General features: G+C 32.6%; 1 protein-coding gene across 1 annotated transcript in view; it reads left to right on the top strand.

Annotated features, from left to right (window-relative positions):
* Window positions 1–17,717, top strand: part of LOC145693573 (ionotropic receptor coreceptor Ir8a-like) — a 94,028-nt gene that overhangs the window by 20,388 nt on the left and 55,923 nt on the right. The window contains exon 3 of the mRNA XM_081769674.1: window positions 6,213–6,410. Within this exon, the coding sequence (XP_081625800.1) occupies window positions 6,213–6,410 (198 nt within the window). The remainder of the gene's footprint in view (window positions 1–6,212; window positions 6,411–17,717) is intronic.

Genomic DNA, 17,717 nt, shown 5'->3' with positions numbered 1-17,717 from the left:
TGGTAATAATAGGAGAAGATTTGTAATGATAATGTATGCTTAACAATAAGAGAAGATCTGTAATAATGACAGACGATGCTTAACAATAAGAGAATATTTGTAATGATAACATATGTTTAATAATAGAAGATTTGTAATGATAATAGAAGCTGTTTAATAATACGAGAAGATTTTTAATGATAACAGAAGATGCTTAATGATATGAGAAGATTTTTAATGTTAACAGAAGATTCTTAATAACAGAAACTCTGTAATAATAACATATGCTTAATAATAGGAGAAAATATGTAGTGATAAGAGAAGTTGCTTAATAATAAGAGAAGATTTGTAATGATAATATATGGTTAATAATAAGAGAAAATGTGTTGTGTTAAGAGAAGTTGTTTCATAATAAGAGAAGATTTCTAGTGATAACATATGCTTAATAATAAGGGAAAATTTGTAGCGATAAGAGAAATTGCTTAATAATAAGAAAGGATTTGTAATGGTAACAGAAGTTGCTTAATAATAGGAGAATATTTGTAATGATAACAGAAGATGCTTAATAACAATAGAAGATTTGTAATAATAACAGAAGATGTTTAATAATAACAGGAGATCTGTAATAGTAACATATGCTTACTAATAAAAGAAAATGTGTAGTGATAAGAGAAGTTGTTTAATAATAAGAGAAGATTTCTAGTAATAACATATGCTTAATAATAAGGGAGAATGTGTAGTGATAAGAGAAATTGCTTAATAATAAGAAAGGATTTGTAATGATAACAGAAGATGCTTAACAATAAGAGTAAATTTGTAATGATAACAGATGTTTAATAATACAAGAAGATTTTTAATGATAACAGAACATACTTAATAATACGAGAAGATTTTTAATGTTAACGAAATATTCTTAATAATAACAGAAGCTCTGTAATAATAACATGCTTAATAATAAGAGAAAATGTGTAGTGACAAGAGAAGTTGCTTAGTGATAAGAGAAGATTTATAATGATAGGAGAAAATGCTTAATAATAAGAGATTTGTAATAATAACAGATGTCTAATAATAAGAGAAGTTTTGTAATAATAAGAGAAGATGCTTAATTATAAGAGAAAATGTGTAGTGATAAAAGAAGTTGCTTGAAATGATAACAGAAGATGCTTAATAATAAAAAAATATTTGTAATAATAACAGAAGATGCTGAATAATAAGAGAAGATTTGTAATGATAACGTATGCTTAATAATAAGAGAAAAGGTGTAGTGATAAGAGAAGTTGCTTAATAATAAGAGAAGATTTGTAATAATAACATATGCTTAATAGTAAGAGAAAATGTGTAGTGATAAGTTGCTTAATAATAAGAGATGATTTACAATGATAAGAGAAGATGCTTAATAATAAGAGATTTGTAACAATAACAGAAAATGCTTAATAATAAGGGAAGTTTTCTAATAACAGAATGTGCTTAATAATAAGAGAAGATCTGTAATAATTACATATGCTTAATAATAAGAGAAAATGTGTAGTGATAAAAGAAGTTGCTTGAAATGATAACAGAAGATGCTTAATAATAAAAAAATATTTGTAATAATAACAGAAGATGCTGAATAATAAGAGAAGATTTGTAATGATAACGTATGCTTAATAATAAGAGAAAATGTGTAGTGATAAGAGAAGTTGCTTAATAATAAGAGAAGATTTGTAATGATAACATATGCTTAATAGTAAGAGAAAATGTGTAGTGATAAGATAAGTTGCTTAATAATAAGAGATGATTTAGAATGATAAGAGAAGGTGCTTAATAATAAGAGATTTGTAATAATAGAAAATGCTTAATAATAAGGGAAGTTTTGTAATAACAGAAGGTGCTTAATAATAAAAGAAGATCTATAATAATTACATATGCTTAATGTGTAGTGTAATTACACTACACATTTTCTCTTATTATAATAAGAGAAAATGTGTAGTGATAAGAGTAGTTGTTTAATAATAAGAGAAGATTTGTAATGATAACAGCAGATGCTTAATAGTAAGAGAAGATTTGTAATGATAACATATGCTGAACAATAAGAGAAGATCTGTAATAATGACAGAGGATGCTTAAAAATAAGAGAATATTTGTAATGATAATAGAAGGTGCTTAATAATAAGAGAAAATTTGTAATAATAACAGAGGATGCTTAATAATAAGAGAACATTTGTAATAATAACAGAAGATGCTTAATAATAACAGATGATCTGCAATGATAACATATGCTTAATAATAAGAGAAAATGTGTAGTGATAAGAGAAGTTGTTTAATAATAAGAGAAGATTTGTAATGATAACAGATGTTTAATAATAAGATAAGATTTTTAATGATAACAAGAATATGTTTAATAGTAATAGAGAGGACTATGGGAGGCAATGGTAAATGTTCCCTTTGGTGCCAGAGATATCTAGTTGGGTCCCAGGACATGCAACTTTGTGATGGACAACATCGGAACCGTAAATTTTCTGGATATTCTTCCGTTTCAATCGAATTTTCCTTCCATCTATTCGTATCACAATCATTCGCTTTAATTAATCAAACATCTTCCATATCAAAAGAGGTTATTCGGAAGAAACACATTGGGGAGTCACATGCGAGCCAAGAATAAATACAATGTATAGAAACATACATATATACAAGAAACTTACGACCTCCTTCGTGAGTAAGCAGATGGGTATGCGCCTCAAGCATGAGAGACCCAGGTTCGATTTACGGCGGGAGCTCATGTGGTTCAGATTCCACGTTAATCAGTAGGTCCCGTCTCGAATAGCCTCGCTGCTGAAAGGGACATTAAAATTAAATCAACTCAAAAACTTCCAATAAAAAAATCATACAAATCAAGCTGCAAATACAAACATACCAAATATGATTAGAAAATATGCTTGTAGTATCTATTAGTATAAATAGTACAATGATCAAATAAGTATCTTAAAACTTGATGAAAACCAATAGTGAAGAAATAATAATAGATCCATCAAAAGGAAAGAAAAATGTAAGAGATTACTCAAAGAGATATGAAAAACAAAACTAAGAAATTTAGTACCAGTAAGGAACTTAACAAATTGTCTACGAACTATATAAAACTGAAATTGAAACACATTTAAAGCTCTGAAATTTATTTGCTTTAAATCTGTAAGTTTTACATTCTACGATTATGCCGGCTAGGCTATAGGAGATGATGGTGAAAAATTAATGAAATGGTGGAAGAAGAAAAGAGAGAAAACGGGAGAACCCCGAGAGAATCCGCACACACGGTGATTGTCCAGCACATAGCTCACTTGGCGCGAGCTAGGATTAAACCAAGAACTCTATACACCAGGGGTGAACGCTCTACTACTGATTCACCGCGGCCCCAATTTATTTGCCGTTGATATACAATTATAAATGATAGAATTAGAAAAAGAGTTCGTGGAAACATCAAAAATGAAATTTCTAGTTTAACAATAAGGAACCCTTACCGAAATAAATATATCTAGGTGAAAACGTCCATGAAAATTGTAATTAAAAAAAAAGTAATCAGAAAGATAATTCATATTATTAATTTCATTAGATATCCTTCTTAGACATGTCAGGAAATTATTTTGAATTGTGTCCTTGAAATTTGCAACATATTTTGGTTCGCAGTTTCAAATGGCAATTCCATATTGCAGGTGAGATTATACATTACACAAGTAAAGCACTTTACAGATATTAATATTGTTAAAGTTTCTGCACAATCATTTCATCACGACTGAGTTATCCTTGGTTTTAAATGTTATAATCTGGAGATATTTATAGAACAATAATTTAATATTCTAGATATCTTCAACATCATTCACATATTTAACAAGTTGAATCTCTTGGGAACTATACAAAGGAGATATTAAATAATAAAATATCGCTTCAGTCAGTAAAATTCAGATGCCAAGAATTAATAAAATCGTATTGACAACCATTATTATGTCAGGAAATATGTTATACGTTAAACTTCATAAATCAGCTATTATGGATTTATTCTTCATGAATTCATATTGATTAATACCTATTTTCACATATACCAGCTATTATATATATACTTACCGATAATTTTTCAAACGTATTAGAAATAACATTAATAACAGAAATAGAGTCGAAGTAATTGATTCAACCTTCCTTCTTTTTAAGAATAGGTGTGATTACAACAATATTCCAGATATCAGGATAAATATTAACATTAAAACTCCAATTAAAACAAAAAGCCAAAACTGGTGCAATAATTCCAACTATTCTTTTGATTACAGAGGCAGGAATGGCATTATTTCACAGACTGATTTAGTCTTCTTAGACATGACCAACCTTAATTACAGGTGGTTTCCTAGCACAAAATTTATTGGATGACAATGAAGAATTAACATCATTGTTGAGAAATGTTTAAAAAGCGAATACGCAATATTTTGAAAATCAACAAAACACTCAATAGTTTATGATGTTATTTTGAATAGTATTTTTAATGATAATAGATATTGCATTACAATAAATACCATTTACATTTCCAGAATTTATCAGGAGCTTTGCTTAAATATTATATATATAGTGAATGGGGTTTATCTTCTTTATGTTGATCCTGAAAGACTTTACAATGATAAGGGAAGAAACTTTAATCACTGTTACAAAAAGTAGTTTGATATTTCTTATGATGCTAATTCTTTGCTTTCATCAAAGAGAATAAAGGATATTTAAGTATCTAAAATTTTCAAATAGGAATATTATTTTTCCTTCGCTAATTCAAATATTACCATCCGCGCCATGTTTTCGACCAATTTCATTAAATTCTCCCTTTAAAATGTTATTGCGTATTAAATACAACCATAATTTTCTACACCAATCCGTACTTTATAACATACAATACTGTAATCTATCTTATCTGCTTTACAACATACAAAAAAATGAATCAGTGCCTCAAACGACGGAAACAATATATATTCACTCACTTCTACGTTTTATATCAGATTCCAGCAACGCCTTTAGCGTAGAATACGGAATTCCTTGGTATTACTTTTTACAATAACATACTTCGCTAGAGCGTATCCATTGAAAGTTATAGCGATTCCTGTATTACAACATTTCCTGTATTACCACCTTCTCAGAGTGGACAAATGTCCTTAAAACAATAGTTCTTCACATATTGGGGAAAGAGACTTTGTGTCTATGTTAATGAACTATACAAACTCTAAGAGGTGATTTGTCACATCAAGATAAAGAAGTATGTGAACCTGTGGTCGAGAGGTTCGATCCTAGCTCGCACCAAATGAACTTTGTGGTGGACAAATACCGTGCGCGTGGGTTTTCTCGGGATTCTCCCGTTTCCTCCCACTTTCTTCGTTCCAAAATTTTATTTATTTCTCATTATCGCATTCTCCTTTAGCCTAGCCGACATATCCATTGGACGTAAAACTTAACCCTTAACCCCTGACGTCAGAGTTTTTCACGTAAACCCCGACGTGGAGTCCCAGGGACTCCGAAATATAATCGATGAATTTTTGTACGTAAAAATTAGTTTTTTTTAAATTTTATTTATTTTGCTTATTTTTTAAAGCTTCATGTATATTACAATGTATTTTTACATAATTGAGTTAAAAAAGAAAGGATACACACTACATCAAAAACTCGACTAAGTTAGCGATATGACCATATTACATTGTTTGCATTTTTTCATAGCTACAGGGTTTATTTACTGTTTCTAACACAAAATGCTGAATTTTCTTGTTAAAAAAGGATATCAGAATGCACTGAAACCTCTGCATCTTTAACAGACATAATAGTTTACAAACCTGTAGGGCACAAGCATCATCAATGTTTTGCTGTTTCCTAGCGTATTGTAACTCACAACTTAACCGTGGCATGGCAAGAACGCGTTACAGACAGATCCATCCTTTAGGCGGGAAGCGTGCCAAGATAAAACAAACATACTCCAAACGTGAGAAAAAAAGAGTGAACGGAAAACTCGGCCTATATAAAAAGCACCATACCAATAAATGTGAAGACATCTCTAGCACACATCAATAAAAATGATCATAGGTAATTATGATGCAAACGTATGAATACTGTATTTCACTGCATCAATTTCTACGTTGTGTTACTTGTTATTACAATATTGTTTTATTTTTTTTAATAGTTTAAACATTTTGCCACTTACTTTGTCTTTACAATTCTTTCTTTCTATTTTTGTCCTTTCTTTACAGCTTCTTCAAAAGCATGAAGCCATAGGCTATGACAAAATGGAGAAAAGAATGTTCTATCGCTCTGATATAGAAATCTTCTCTGCTAACCACGAAAACACAACTCAAGTTGGAACTTGGACTACGGAATCTAGTTTCGAGCTTGCCAAGGGATATGAACTGGTGCCTATCAAGAGGTTCTTCCGTGTTGGCACAGTGGAGGTAGGACAAATTATGAGATTTACACTTCCTACTCCGTATTTCATGGATATTGACACAAACAAGTATAGTAGATGGAAAAATGAATCAAAGTCTTATGTGTTTAGGATATTAAATGACCACTATTGGGAACCTTACAATATTACAGACAACTCAACAGACATTGATGAATGAGAAAGATTTGCATGTATGTTTCTTGTAGTTAGTTTATAATTTTTGCATTCTATATTTCAGCGCTTCTATTACCCAAAAGACAATGTGAGAAAAAATTGTGAACTGAAAATTTGATTTTGGTACTTGAGATTAAGTTGCCCACAAGTGCACAAATCTTAACCTCATTTCACCTGTCAATCACAGTATGTACTTGCGAGCGCACATTCTGTTGTCAAAATGTGTATTCTTACTATTTATTTCTATGATTGTTCTTTAAAACAAATTAATCTTACTATTTTCCAATAACCATTCTATGTAATAAGATTTTGTTTTCAAACCATTGTCATTTTTCAGGAAGTTTGTTGTTTCTAATGTGTTACAAGCCACTATGTTCAACTACGTTGGTTGAATATATATATATATATATATATATATATATATATATATATATATATATATATATATATATATATAATATTATTTGCGTAACGTTAGATTAGTGTTCGTGTGACTGTGTGGAAATGTGAAATGGAAATTCTTAAATCGTAAAATTAGAATAGTAACTTAGGTCAGCCGAGGGCCTATGAACTACACTGTGTCATAGTAAAGAGAGTTGTTACATGGCGGCTTCAATAAGCGTCAATTGGAAGCATGAAAATATTTATCCACTCATTGATGTTTTTTTTTTAAAAAAAAAAAGAAGCCTTAAAGCATGCTTTTGTATATTGTAAATGCCTCCTGTGTTGAACAATTGCTGGTGAAAGCAGAAGTGATTAACTTACGCGGCAGACAAAATTGGCGCTTTAAGATGAACCAAAGAGCTTAGAACGTACTGTTGCCAAACCTTCCTATCAGCGGTCGAATATTCCGACATGTTGACAAGATTCTGGTCTCACTAAGAACATACAACATGTCGCCTGAATTGTACTTCTATATCATAACATTGGCAACATCACCGTAAGCGAATTGGTCGACGTAATAGCACACAGACAAGGTCGAACATAAATTTGGCTACGGCGCACATTGAGAGTATTTTTCTGCACATTTTTTTTTCAAATAGTAACAATGAAACAATGAAATGATTCTTAGCGACGTTGATAAGTTGCAAAATTTTACTCTAAAGTTACACAGATTTTACTGAAATATATTCTTCAATTTATTGATGATATTTTACATGAACACCATACAAAAATAATACTTCTGTCGAACATTTTTTCAGGGTTAAACATTTTTCTATATTGCACTAATGTTTCTTCTTTTTCAACGATATGTTACTAACTTCAAATTTAGCATTTGCAAACAAGTGTTTTAAAATGTAAATACTTTACATTGGTAGAAATTTCGTTACGTTCAGTAAATGATGTTATTCCTTGAATTGATCAGGAAACGTCAATGGCATTAAAATTTTCCCCTCTTCTTCATGAATTCAATACCCAAAGAATCTATAAGAAACACTAAATGTTTTTATGGTGGTTTGTTCATCACCGACCTGCAATTAATAAAGTTCTTTTCTGATTTAACGATCGCATTGTTTCAATGTCATATCGTTTCTAGTGGTTTCATTTAGTGTGGCTGCATAAAATAAATTAATTGTGCTTTTAAAATGCTTCGCAAGACACATAAAAATGCATTAAACTATAGAAGAAAGTTAAATTTTGCACGGTTAGTTAATAATCTACTTCATCATAACTCGTTCAAACGATGTTATAGGTAAAGAATGGCTCATTTGACTGCTAAAAGCTCTTTTCAATATCTTCTATTCTTTCTTCTGCAAGTATAAATTGCTACCTTCTTTGCTGTCAGATATTCCCTACTCTTTTCATATTTTTGCATGTGTCGTTGACAATCGGATAATTATTGTGTCAATTGACCATCTTTGCTATGTTGCTTAAGGAGTAGATGAGAGTAAATTGATTCAAGAATTTACTTATGTCAATTAGGCATCCTTCAATTAAAACTTGTTAATTTTGACGCATATCATGTACAACAGGTACAGAGCGGCCGCGGTGGATCGGTGGTAGATTATTCACCTCTGGTGCGTGGGGTCTCTGGTTCGATCTCAGCTCGCTCCAAGTAAACTTTGTCGTGGACAAACACCGTGTGCATGGGTGTTCTCAGAATTCTTCCGTTTTCTCCTACTTTATTCATTCCACCATTACATTCATTTCTCATCATCACCCTCTCCTTTAGCCTAGCCGGCATAAGCGTAGGACGTAAAACTGAAAGATTTCATTTCGTTTAATTTCAACATGTAGACATAATCATGCAGTGTTATTGCTGCCTCATTTGCCCACTTGTATAGTGTGATCATTTTCTCTGGAATTATGGGCAGCTAATTTAGGTATTTTACTGTATTCTTCTTACCTTTATCTAGATCAACGCGAGTGAGAAACACAAAGTCACTGTTTTATCAAGCGAAGTATATAGTACGACAGATACAAACATTTGCAGTTGTTGCCCTGAAATCTTCGAGTGCCTGGCTACTTCAGAAAATTGAACAATATAATCATAGTGCCCGAACTCATGAAACCGCCTCTCACAAACTTGAAACTCGCCGGTACTCGGCTACAATCTTACAAAATAAGTGTGATTCTGAGTGAGTGCGCAGACAAGTCGTGTGACTGCGAGATTGAATGCGTGCAAGGTCGAGTTGATGTGAGTATGATATTAAATTGGTAATGTACGCGTGAGGTCAAGTGAGTAGGATGTAAAAATAAAAATGAGAGTGCAAGAGTGAATGAATGCGAGGTTAAGCTGGTAATGTGAGCATGAGATCTAGTAAGCGTAATGCCTGGCTTATGCCGTGTACGTGAGGTTGAGTGAGATTAAGTGAAATTAAGCGGTTATGGTCGCAACTGTCAGTAACTTTCAGTAACAATATTAGAGCTCAACGTTTTTCAACCTCTATTAGACCACTAGAGGAAAATTACGTGAGATAATGAAACGTAGATAACCCAAAGGTATTTATTGGAGGTCGAATATCGTCCCACCAATAAACATACTCTACAGTTCAATCATTATGGTGCAACAAACATGAAAACATATCTAGTTTAATGAACCTTTTGCCAAGTGTGATTTGCGTGATGTAGTTCGATTTCTCCAGGAGGAAGGGTATAATACAGTCGCAATTCATTGTTGAATGAATAAGGATTACTGTGGGAATTGTATAAGTGATTGCTGTATGACAAGTGCTATAAAGAAAGAGTTATCCTTGCATATGACGATAGTAGGCAAGGATGGAAATCTGTGGCGACAGACGACCTTGTTGAACTTGTGAATTCTGTGCTTCGTGAAAGTGGAGGAATACGTTTTCTAACTGTGTGATCTTAAAATTGCAAGGGGCATCAACAGCCGCTTAGAGAAAGCGAATTAGATCACGTAGTTCACATTTAGCGCACTGAGAAAAATCCGTTATCCGGACAGCGGTATAGTGTACAAAAATACGGAATTCTTATGTTTACTACATAAATCAGTACAGAGCAAGCGGTATCCATATGCTGCATACACACTGTCCTTTTTTCCCGCTTAGATATTACATCATGCCGCTGCAGGATGTCTGGCGTCTAACAGTCTTCCGTATATTACATACGTATATGTAAGGTATATACGTCAGCTATATGTTGCATACGTCCATCTGTAGTTGGGATCCTAACCTCCTATATATAGTTCTTTAGTTCGTACAGAAAATACGTTTACGCGTATTCGAAACACTTATACGGAAAGCGTATAAAAGATGCGTTTTCAGTTATACTTTTACTGTACGTTAAGTCTACAAACTACAGCATTTACACATGTAACACGCACACCACTTACGTTTTTTTTTTTCTCAATGTGGGCTTCTTAATTCCACTTGAAATGTTTTTACGCTAGCTACTCTATAATAATTGACCAGCAGAGTCTGTCTATCGGTGAGGAAGACGATGTCCAGTGAACAACTTTGACTTATTCCCGTTTCATCGTTTCACGTGGCTCTCCTGTTTTGGTTTAACGAAAGTTAAAAAAAATATCCCTCGTACAAACTGTCTTACGATACTTTAAAAAATTCCAAAGTGTATAGATTTATTGTAGAGAGCTATTCAATAGTTGTGAATAACTTTCAAAAGTTCTAGAATGTTAGTATATTATATATAAAGAAAACAAAATGAAATAATTTTTGGTTTAATTATATTTATTTAAAAAATAATTTGCAAGAAACTACTATTTGATTTACCTCTTTGGCACGACCTTCGACTTCAACAATAACAAAGGGTTTTCTTTGATTTCTTCTTTTGACTGTCTTATTTATAGAACCCTCAGAATATATAAAGCGTCTGTTTAAATTGTATATTTAGTTTCATATCATAAAATTGTGCGTTATGCAGTTTGACAAAAAATGATATATTGAAGCGCTGAAACAATTAATTGAATGAGAGGAAATACTAGAATCAAAAAACTGGCGATCACGAAAATGTAGAAAGAAAAATCAATCGGATCACGGACGAACTTGGGACCTCTAGCACAAGAATTTACCACTGTGTCATCTTATCAAGTATTGAACATGCCTCCTGGCCACCCAGTCTCACTTGATTTTCCCAGTTGGGGTTGAGCGAGTGCCTTCGTTGGAAAGACCGGTAGCTGACTTCTTTATACCAACCTGTGCTTGCTCGTTCAACAGTGAAGTTTACAGAGCAACAAAACCCATATCACAAGTAATATGGATTTTTCTTCTCATTCACTTAAGCTCACTTCTCCTTTGGTGCCGAAACACCAAAGTATCTAATCACACGGTATGATCACAAACTGGCAGAGATCAACCCAAGTTCCGGGGCCCCTGAAATTCTAAAGAAAGCGTGCTAATATCCGGTCCTCCTTACTTCATGAAATGTTCGATCTCGTGCTGAGGTATCGTGTACCTCCTCCCAAAGCCAGTTGGACGTGCAAGTCATCATTTGGTAGACAAACCGAATCTTCTCTTTTGGCAGTAGCGTCCGAACCCAACCATTTCTGAGCAACCTCAATTACTTTAATTTTACATCCTAAAGTACCACGTATACTTATCTCCCGGACCCTATGGTACGTGTTAATTGCCCAGTTGGGAAACCTCTCCTGCCCTTAGTTTATAAATACATTTAAGTATCTAGGCTAGGTAAGTCTTATTGCTCCACGAACAGAGATGATTCTGCTATAAAGCCAGATCACGACAGACAATAAGGACCTCTCCTTTCTTAACTCAGTTTTGGAACCGACTATGAGGAGTTTATTTGTTGAACATTAACTTAATTATAAATACTTTTTAAATTATGTTCCTAGTAGAACATAATGCAACAATAGCGTACTTGACGGCCTTGTTTTCTTCCAAAATTAAGTTTTATTTTTGGCGTTTTTTATTAGGGCAAACAGCAAATAGATACCATATACTTTTTTTCCTTACTTCGAAAATTCTTTCCATTGATTGAGTTTGTTCTGCCAATCTCACGCGATCTACCTTACAAACAACAGGTTATGTATACACACGCCAGTTTGCTATATAAATAGTACAAAAAAACGTACGAACTAGATCGAACCACAATTTTTACTTCTAATTGTATTAGTAAATCAATCATCTTGCGGTTGCATGTTGTAATCTAGCACAAGATCTAAGGAATTAGTTCTCATGTGATTAGTTAATGATATTTATCAATAATCAAGATAATAACAATATCAGTTATACTTATTAAGTAATTAATCAAAGTAGAAGAAACATAACTCATTAACCTTTATTGCATTAGTTTATAACATGTGGTAATCTGTTATTTATGTTAGAATTGCTGAAACATACTGTATGATGTACTTGATTCATTATTATAATTATACTCTATCCATTATTTTATAATTGGTTTAATAATTAATCGAAATTATGGGATACGTAACTGATTGTTATCAACAGTTCAGAATAATTTTTTATATATTTATAAATTTTATTTTATCCCTCATTTCAATTTCAAAGTTGTATTTGAATGTACAATTTGTTCGAAGATTTAATCATAACAATAGCAGTATCTCGTACATCATATATAAAATATTGACGGGATATTTAATTATTAGATTTTCACAACAATTGGCAGAAAAATATTGTCTTTTTTTAAATACCTGTTAAATTATATGATTTGCAAAATGGCAAAGCTTACGAAATAACATGGAAATTAATTCTATCACAGAAAGAGTTTTAGAGTAAAGGTGAAAGACTTTTAGTACATTTAGATGGGAAATATAAAACCCCAATGCCACAATGATATTATGAAGATACAGAGCAAGAAATTACAGATGTGAAAAATATAAGTTATTTATGCATTATGATCTTATGAATCCGTTAAATAATGGATATTCTATACATCAAATATTTTTCAAGAATGAGCCGCTAAAATGAATTATTTTTGAAAATTTATAAGGGAAAATTTATGTTTAATTAAGATAAAAGATTTCTTCTAACTTGTGTGAAGGGAAGGAGCTTAAGATACTAATCGCATTGCCTCAATACCGCCTCTTACGATTGTGATTCTCACTGGTTTTCTATATTCATGCTCCAAGTAGAAAGATGTGTTTTAATGTTACTCATCAGTCGGCTGGCAATAGCTGGTGTAGACAGTTTGGGACAATATGACACTGAGACAATACCAAGATTCGTTACTTCAGGGAGAGGGCGAAGTTTTTTTTTTTCACAAGACCAAAGTTTATTTTATTTTGAGCGTCAAGATAGTAACAGCCATCCAGAAGTAAAGACTGCTCAATCTGATATATTCCACACATTCTCAATTTAAAAGGATACAGTAGGTCAGTTGTAGAGTATTAAAGAGTTCCTGGTTCTCTCCTTTACGTGTTTGTGTTAAAATATGATCGTATCTGTGGGTTTTCTCGGGGTTCTCTCGTACTAACCTCCTACTCTCTTTATTCCACTATTTCTCACATTATTATCAATTCCCATTTATTACTCACCTCTTTTACCCTACAGAGCATGACTGATGGATGTTATTTAAAGATTTGAATTCATGCTTTTCTTTTCGGATAAAAAATGCTCTGTGAGAAACTAAGTGTTACTGATGCTATTAATACATTAGGATGTCCTGGCTATATCGAACTTACAATAAATTAAGAATAACGAGAAATAGCTTCTCAATAAGCGAGTGATTCAAACGTGCGCTTTCTATTAGCATTGTCTGGTTTCTGTTCTTGATTTCGAATTCCACGTTAAATTCTAGATTCATGTTCAATTTAATTTCGATACTGAAAATGGATTTAAGGTTCAATCGAAAATATAACGATCCAGGATTTGATTGAGACAAAATTAAATATTATTATGCCATTTTCTCCATAGTAAATTACAATCAAGTGCAATTCTCATTTTATTCAGATCTACATTTGGACATCAAGACATGTTATAACCTATATATATTGAAACCATGTAATTTATGTTAAAGCACATATTGCATTTGATCATGCGGTTTTCCACCAATATATCTTACTATAGTAGAATTCCACAGTATGCTTTGATGAATAAAATTATACTAAAAAAATTAATAACATCAGTTACTTAATAATATTAGGGCCAACAAAATGTGTCAAATCTGCTTTATAAGAATAAGAGAGAATATGTGATAATTTTTATAAATAGGCCTAGTAGAAATGAGACACTGTGCCTTACAATGAAGGGTGTATATTACGATAGTGCTAATCCATAGGCCTACATACATGTTAAAACATCAATTTAGTTTCAGTTAGTTTGACTTACCAATCACACTTGTTAAAAGCTGGTGTTGTTGCTACACCTTTTTGTTCTTGTTACTACACCTTTTTTCTTTAATTTAAAGAACAATCACAATACTACAAATTTTAGTTTGCTGTGATTTCCTGTTAATATTAGTATTGTTAAGGTTGCTTCTTGTTAAGCTATTGCCTTTTACTTAGTTCACTAGCTTATCATAAAGGAATAAATTAAATTTCTCAGCAAAAAGCGGACATTTTCTTAAAACTCAATTTTGTTTCATAGACTACATTGCTAAAACTACACAAGCTGACTTCGAAAATGGTCGGTAGAGCTTATACTTACTTCGCAGGGTGGAAATTTAGAGAATTAAAACGATATGTTTACACCCAGTTCCATTTTCTTCATTATTATAATATTCTGGAGGGTAGTCTATTTTCTTATAATAATGCTAATAGCAGAAGAAGTAGCGAATTCGTTTCAAAATTGTGTATACTTATCTGTTTTGTCCTGATTTTTAAAAATGCTTTAAAATAATGTCATCTTCTATAGCCTGCTTAATAGATTTGCTTAAGTTTTTATTTAGAGTGCTTTGAATTGATACGGTACATCATAATAAGTAGATATTTAAATGCATATTAAATAAATTTGTATCTTCCAAGTTATACCTAGATAATACATACTTCATGTATCAAGTTGATACGAGTGTCGGAAATGATTTTAAAACGGATTTGTAAACATGACACTCTCAATTATTTGATTTTGAATACTAATTAATATGTCAATTCTCATTTGTTCGTTTAAATGAATTTCAGTAAGGCCAGTTTCACAGACAGTTATCAATGAATAGTAAAAAGTTATTCTTTAATTATCAACTGTAGATGTGATTTTGTTATCTATTATCTTGAAAGAGTAAACTATATTTAAAATGAAGATAATTAATACAATTTGTTAAATAATATCCCGTATTAAATAGAAAGGGAAAAAAACTATAATTATTATTTAAGATACTAGTAAATCATACACGACGATATCAAAGGTATTACAGTGACAGTTTAAAACACAGTATCTAGGTAGTATATAATGACCACTGAAACGCAAGAAAACAATAACTTAAGTCCTAAATCTTTTCCTCATTTTTAACTATTGGTTACTCCTTCATAAATTATATAAATTGTGACTAGTATTTTCATTTCTTAATGGTTAAAATTAATTATAATTAGTATATAATATACAAAATAACATTTATAAATAAAATTGAGTAAAATTGTCAAAATTAACTGTATCTAAAGACAGTATACTTGTAAAGAATATTAATTCGAAATGTTGTTTTGTAACTTGTATTAATCCTGTATTTAAGAAACATTTGGACAACAAAGGAGGAAAATAAAGAGATTGCGTTATATACATCTTTTGTGTTTTATTTTCTTCTGCTCTAAATAAGGACTGATTTATTAAAGAATGTTTGACATGCTGTAGGCATAAACCTATCGAACCTAAACTATAGGAATTAAAATATAAATATTAATAAATATTACCGAATATTTCCACTAAAAAATACTACCTGAAATTAATAACATGCTAATTAAACAATTTGATCCCATGTCCTAGTAAGACAAGGCAAAAGTCACTGTAGTACCTTTTACTAAAAGGATGTCGTTAGAGTGTTCACCTTTCACAACGATTTTTTTCTTTTAAAAAAAATATTACAAGAACAACATATATCACACGAGATATACGTACATTAATCACCAAAACTTGACCAAACTTAGAATGGAGATAGAAGTTCAAAAAAGATTAATGTGATGGGTCTCACCTTTTATTGGCTATTGTTATTCTGCAAAAATACACAAACTACTAACAACCACTTCTTATTTTACTATTCTTCATTTCTTTTAGAAGGCCAATATTATAGAACAGCATATGTATACCCTACATCCTCAAGTAAACTTAACCTTCATCAAATATAGCACAGTGGCACTTTGTCTGGCTTAGTACACATGTGTAATGTTTTCTTGTACAGACCTTTAGTTCCCGATTTATTGGCCATCAAAGTTGGGATTTGGACTTGATCAAATTTTCACACACACACAAAAATTCCTAATTACTATTAAGAACTAAAGTTAGCGAAAATATGTAGAACAAAATATAAATATAAATTTGTGGTTAACATTTAAGTGAAGTAGTGTATGTTTATTAACCAATGAAGAACGAATTCATTTTCTGCAAGGCGAACCTTATTACTGGTATATTATTACACTTCAATATGACATTATTCATAAATACAGAGGTTGTTCAGCCTACGTTTGGCCGATTTCGTTCCTTCCCCCTCCCGGGCAGAATGGACTCACCCGACCTGGTTCATGACGACCTGCAGTGTTGTGTAGTGGCTTCCTGGGAGCGGAGTTGTTTTTCCGCGCGGACGACAATAATGCACAAAACAGGAACATTGTTGTGAGTGTTGTGTTAAATTTGTTTCCAAGTGTGTGGGTTTCAGCTGTGTGACCAAAATGCCGCCCAAACTAAGCCGCCGCCGGTTTTGCGAAGGTTATGTTGCGGCTCTTTATGACGCCCACTTTAGTGTTTCTGTCATTAGAAAACAGTGCAAGGAGAATGGTTACAGCGTCAGTTTAAGTGGAATAAAAATGTTATTAAAAAGTACAAGGGCAACGAAGCTCCACCATTTGGATCACCAACGAAGTTGCCCAGGAAGCGGGAGTGCACCAAGGTCACCTCCACCATGCAGAGGAAACTTCGCAAAATGGCAATGCAAGAAAATCCGCCAACACAAAGGTGTATGGCTAATCGTCTTGACGTGTCTTTGGGGACTGTGAGCCGGACGTTACACCATCAACTCAAGCTGGAAAAAGTCATGAAAGCTCGCGGTCATCTTCTCACGGATGCCCACCAAAAAGAACGAAAGTGTAACACCCGGAAGCTGTACGAACGGCATCTGGCAAAACAAAGGTGGATGTGCGTCGTAACGCTCCATGAAGCATGGATTTACCTTTCCGACTGCGGCAAACCGGGAGCCATCATGTACCGAGAGAAAGGCGCCAAGAACTTCAGAAGGTGGGTCCGTGTCTGTAAAGAATCCTTCCCAAAAGGGTTCATGGTCGTTACTCGCTACTGTTATCGAGATAAACTGAAGATTCGTAGGGTGGCGAAGAACTCCAAAATAAATTCGCAGTATTTTCAGGAGCAGATCATGCGGCCAATCTACGAGCATGAGATTCCAACAATGTACGGAAATGACGCCAATCTGGTGCGCATTCACATGGACAGGGCCTCATCACATACCTCATGATCGTCCCTCGCATTCTACAGGGAGATGAAGGAGGCAAGTGGTATACAGGTGATACCTTTCAATGAGGTACCTGTTAAATCTCCAGATGCAAGTCCTATGGACTATTATGGATTTGGATTGCTGAAGCGGGCTT

This window comes from Thermobia domestica, chromosome 1 (assembly GCF_964235325.1).
Source record: "Thermobia domestica chromosome 1, izTheDome1.hap1.1, whole genome shotgun sequence".
Classification (NCBI taxonomy): domain Eukaryota; kingdom Metazoa; phylum Arthropoda; class Insecta; order Zygentoma; family Lepismatidae; genus Thermobia; species Thermobia domestica.
This window is presented reverse-complemented; position numbering and strand designations above follow the sequence as displayed.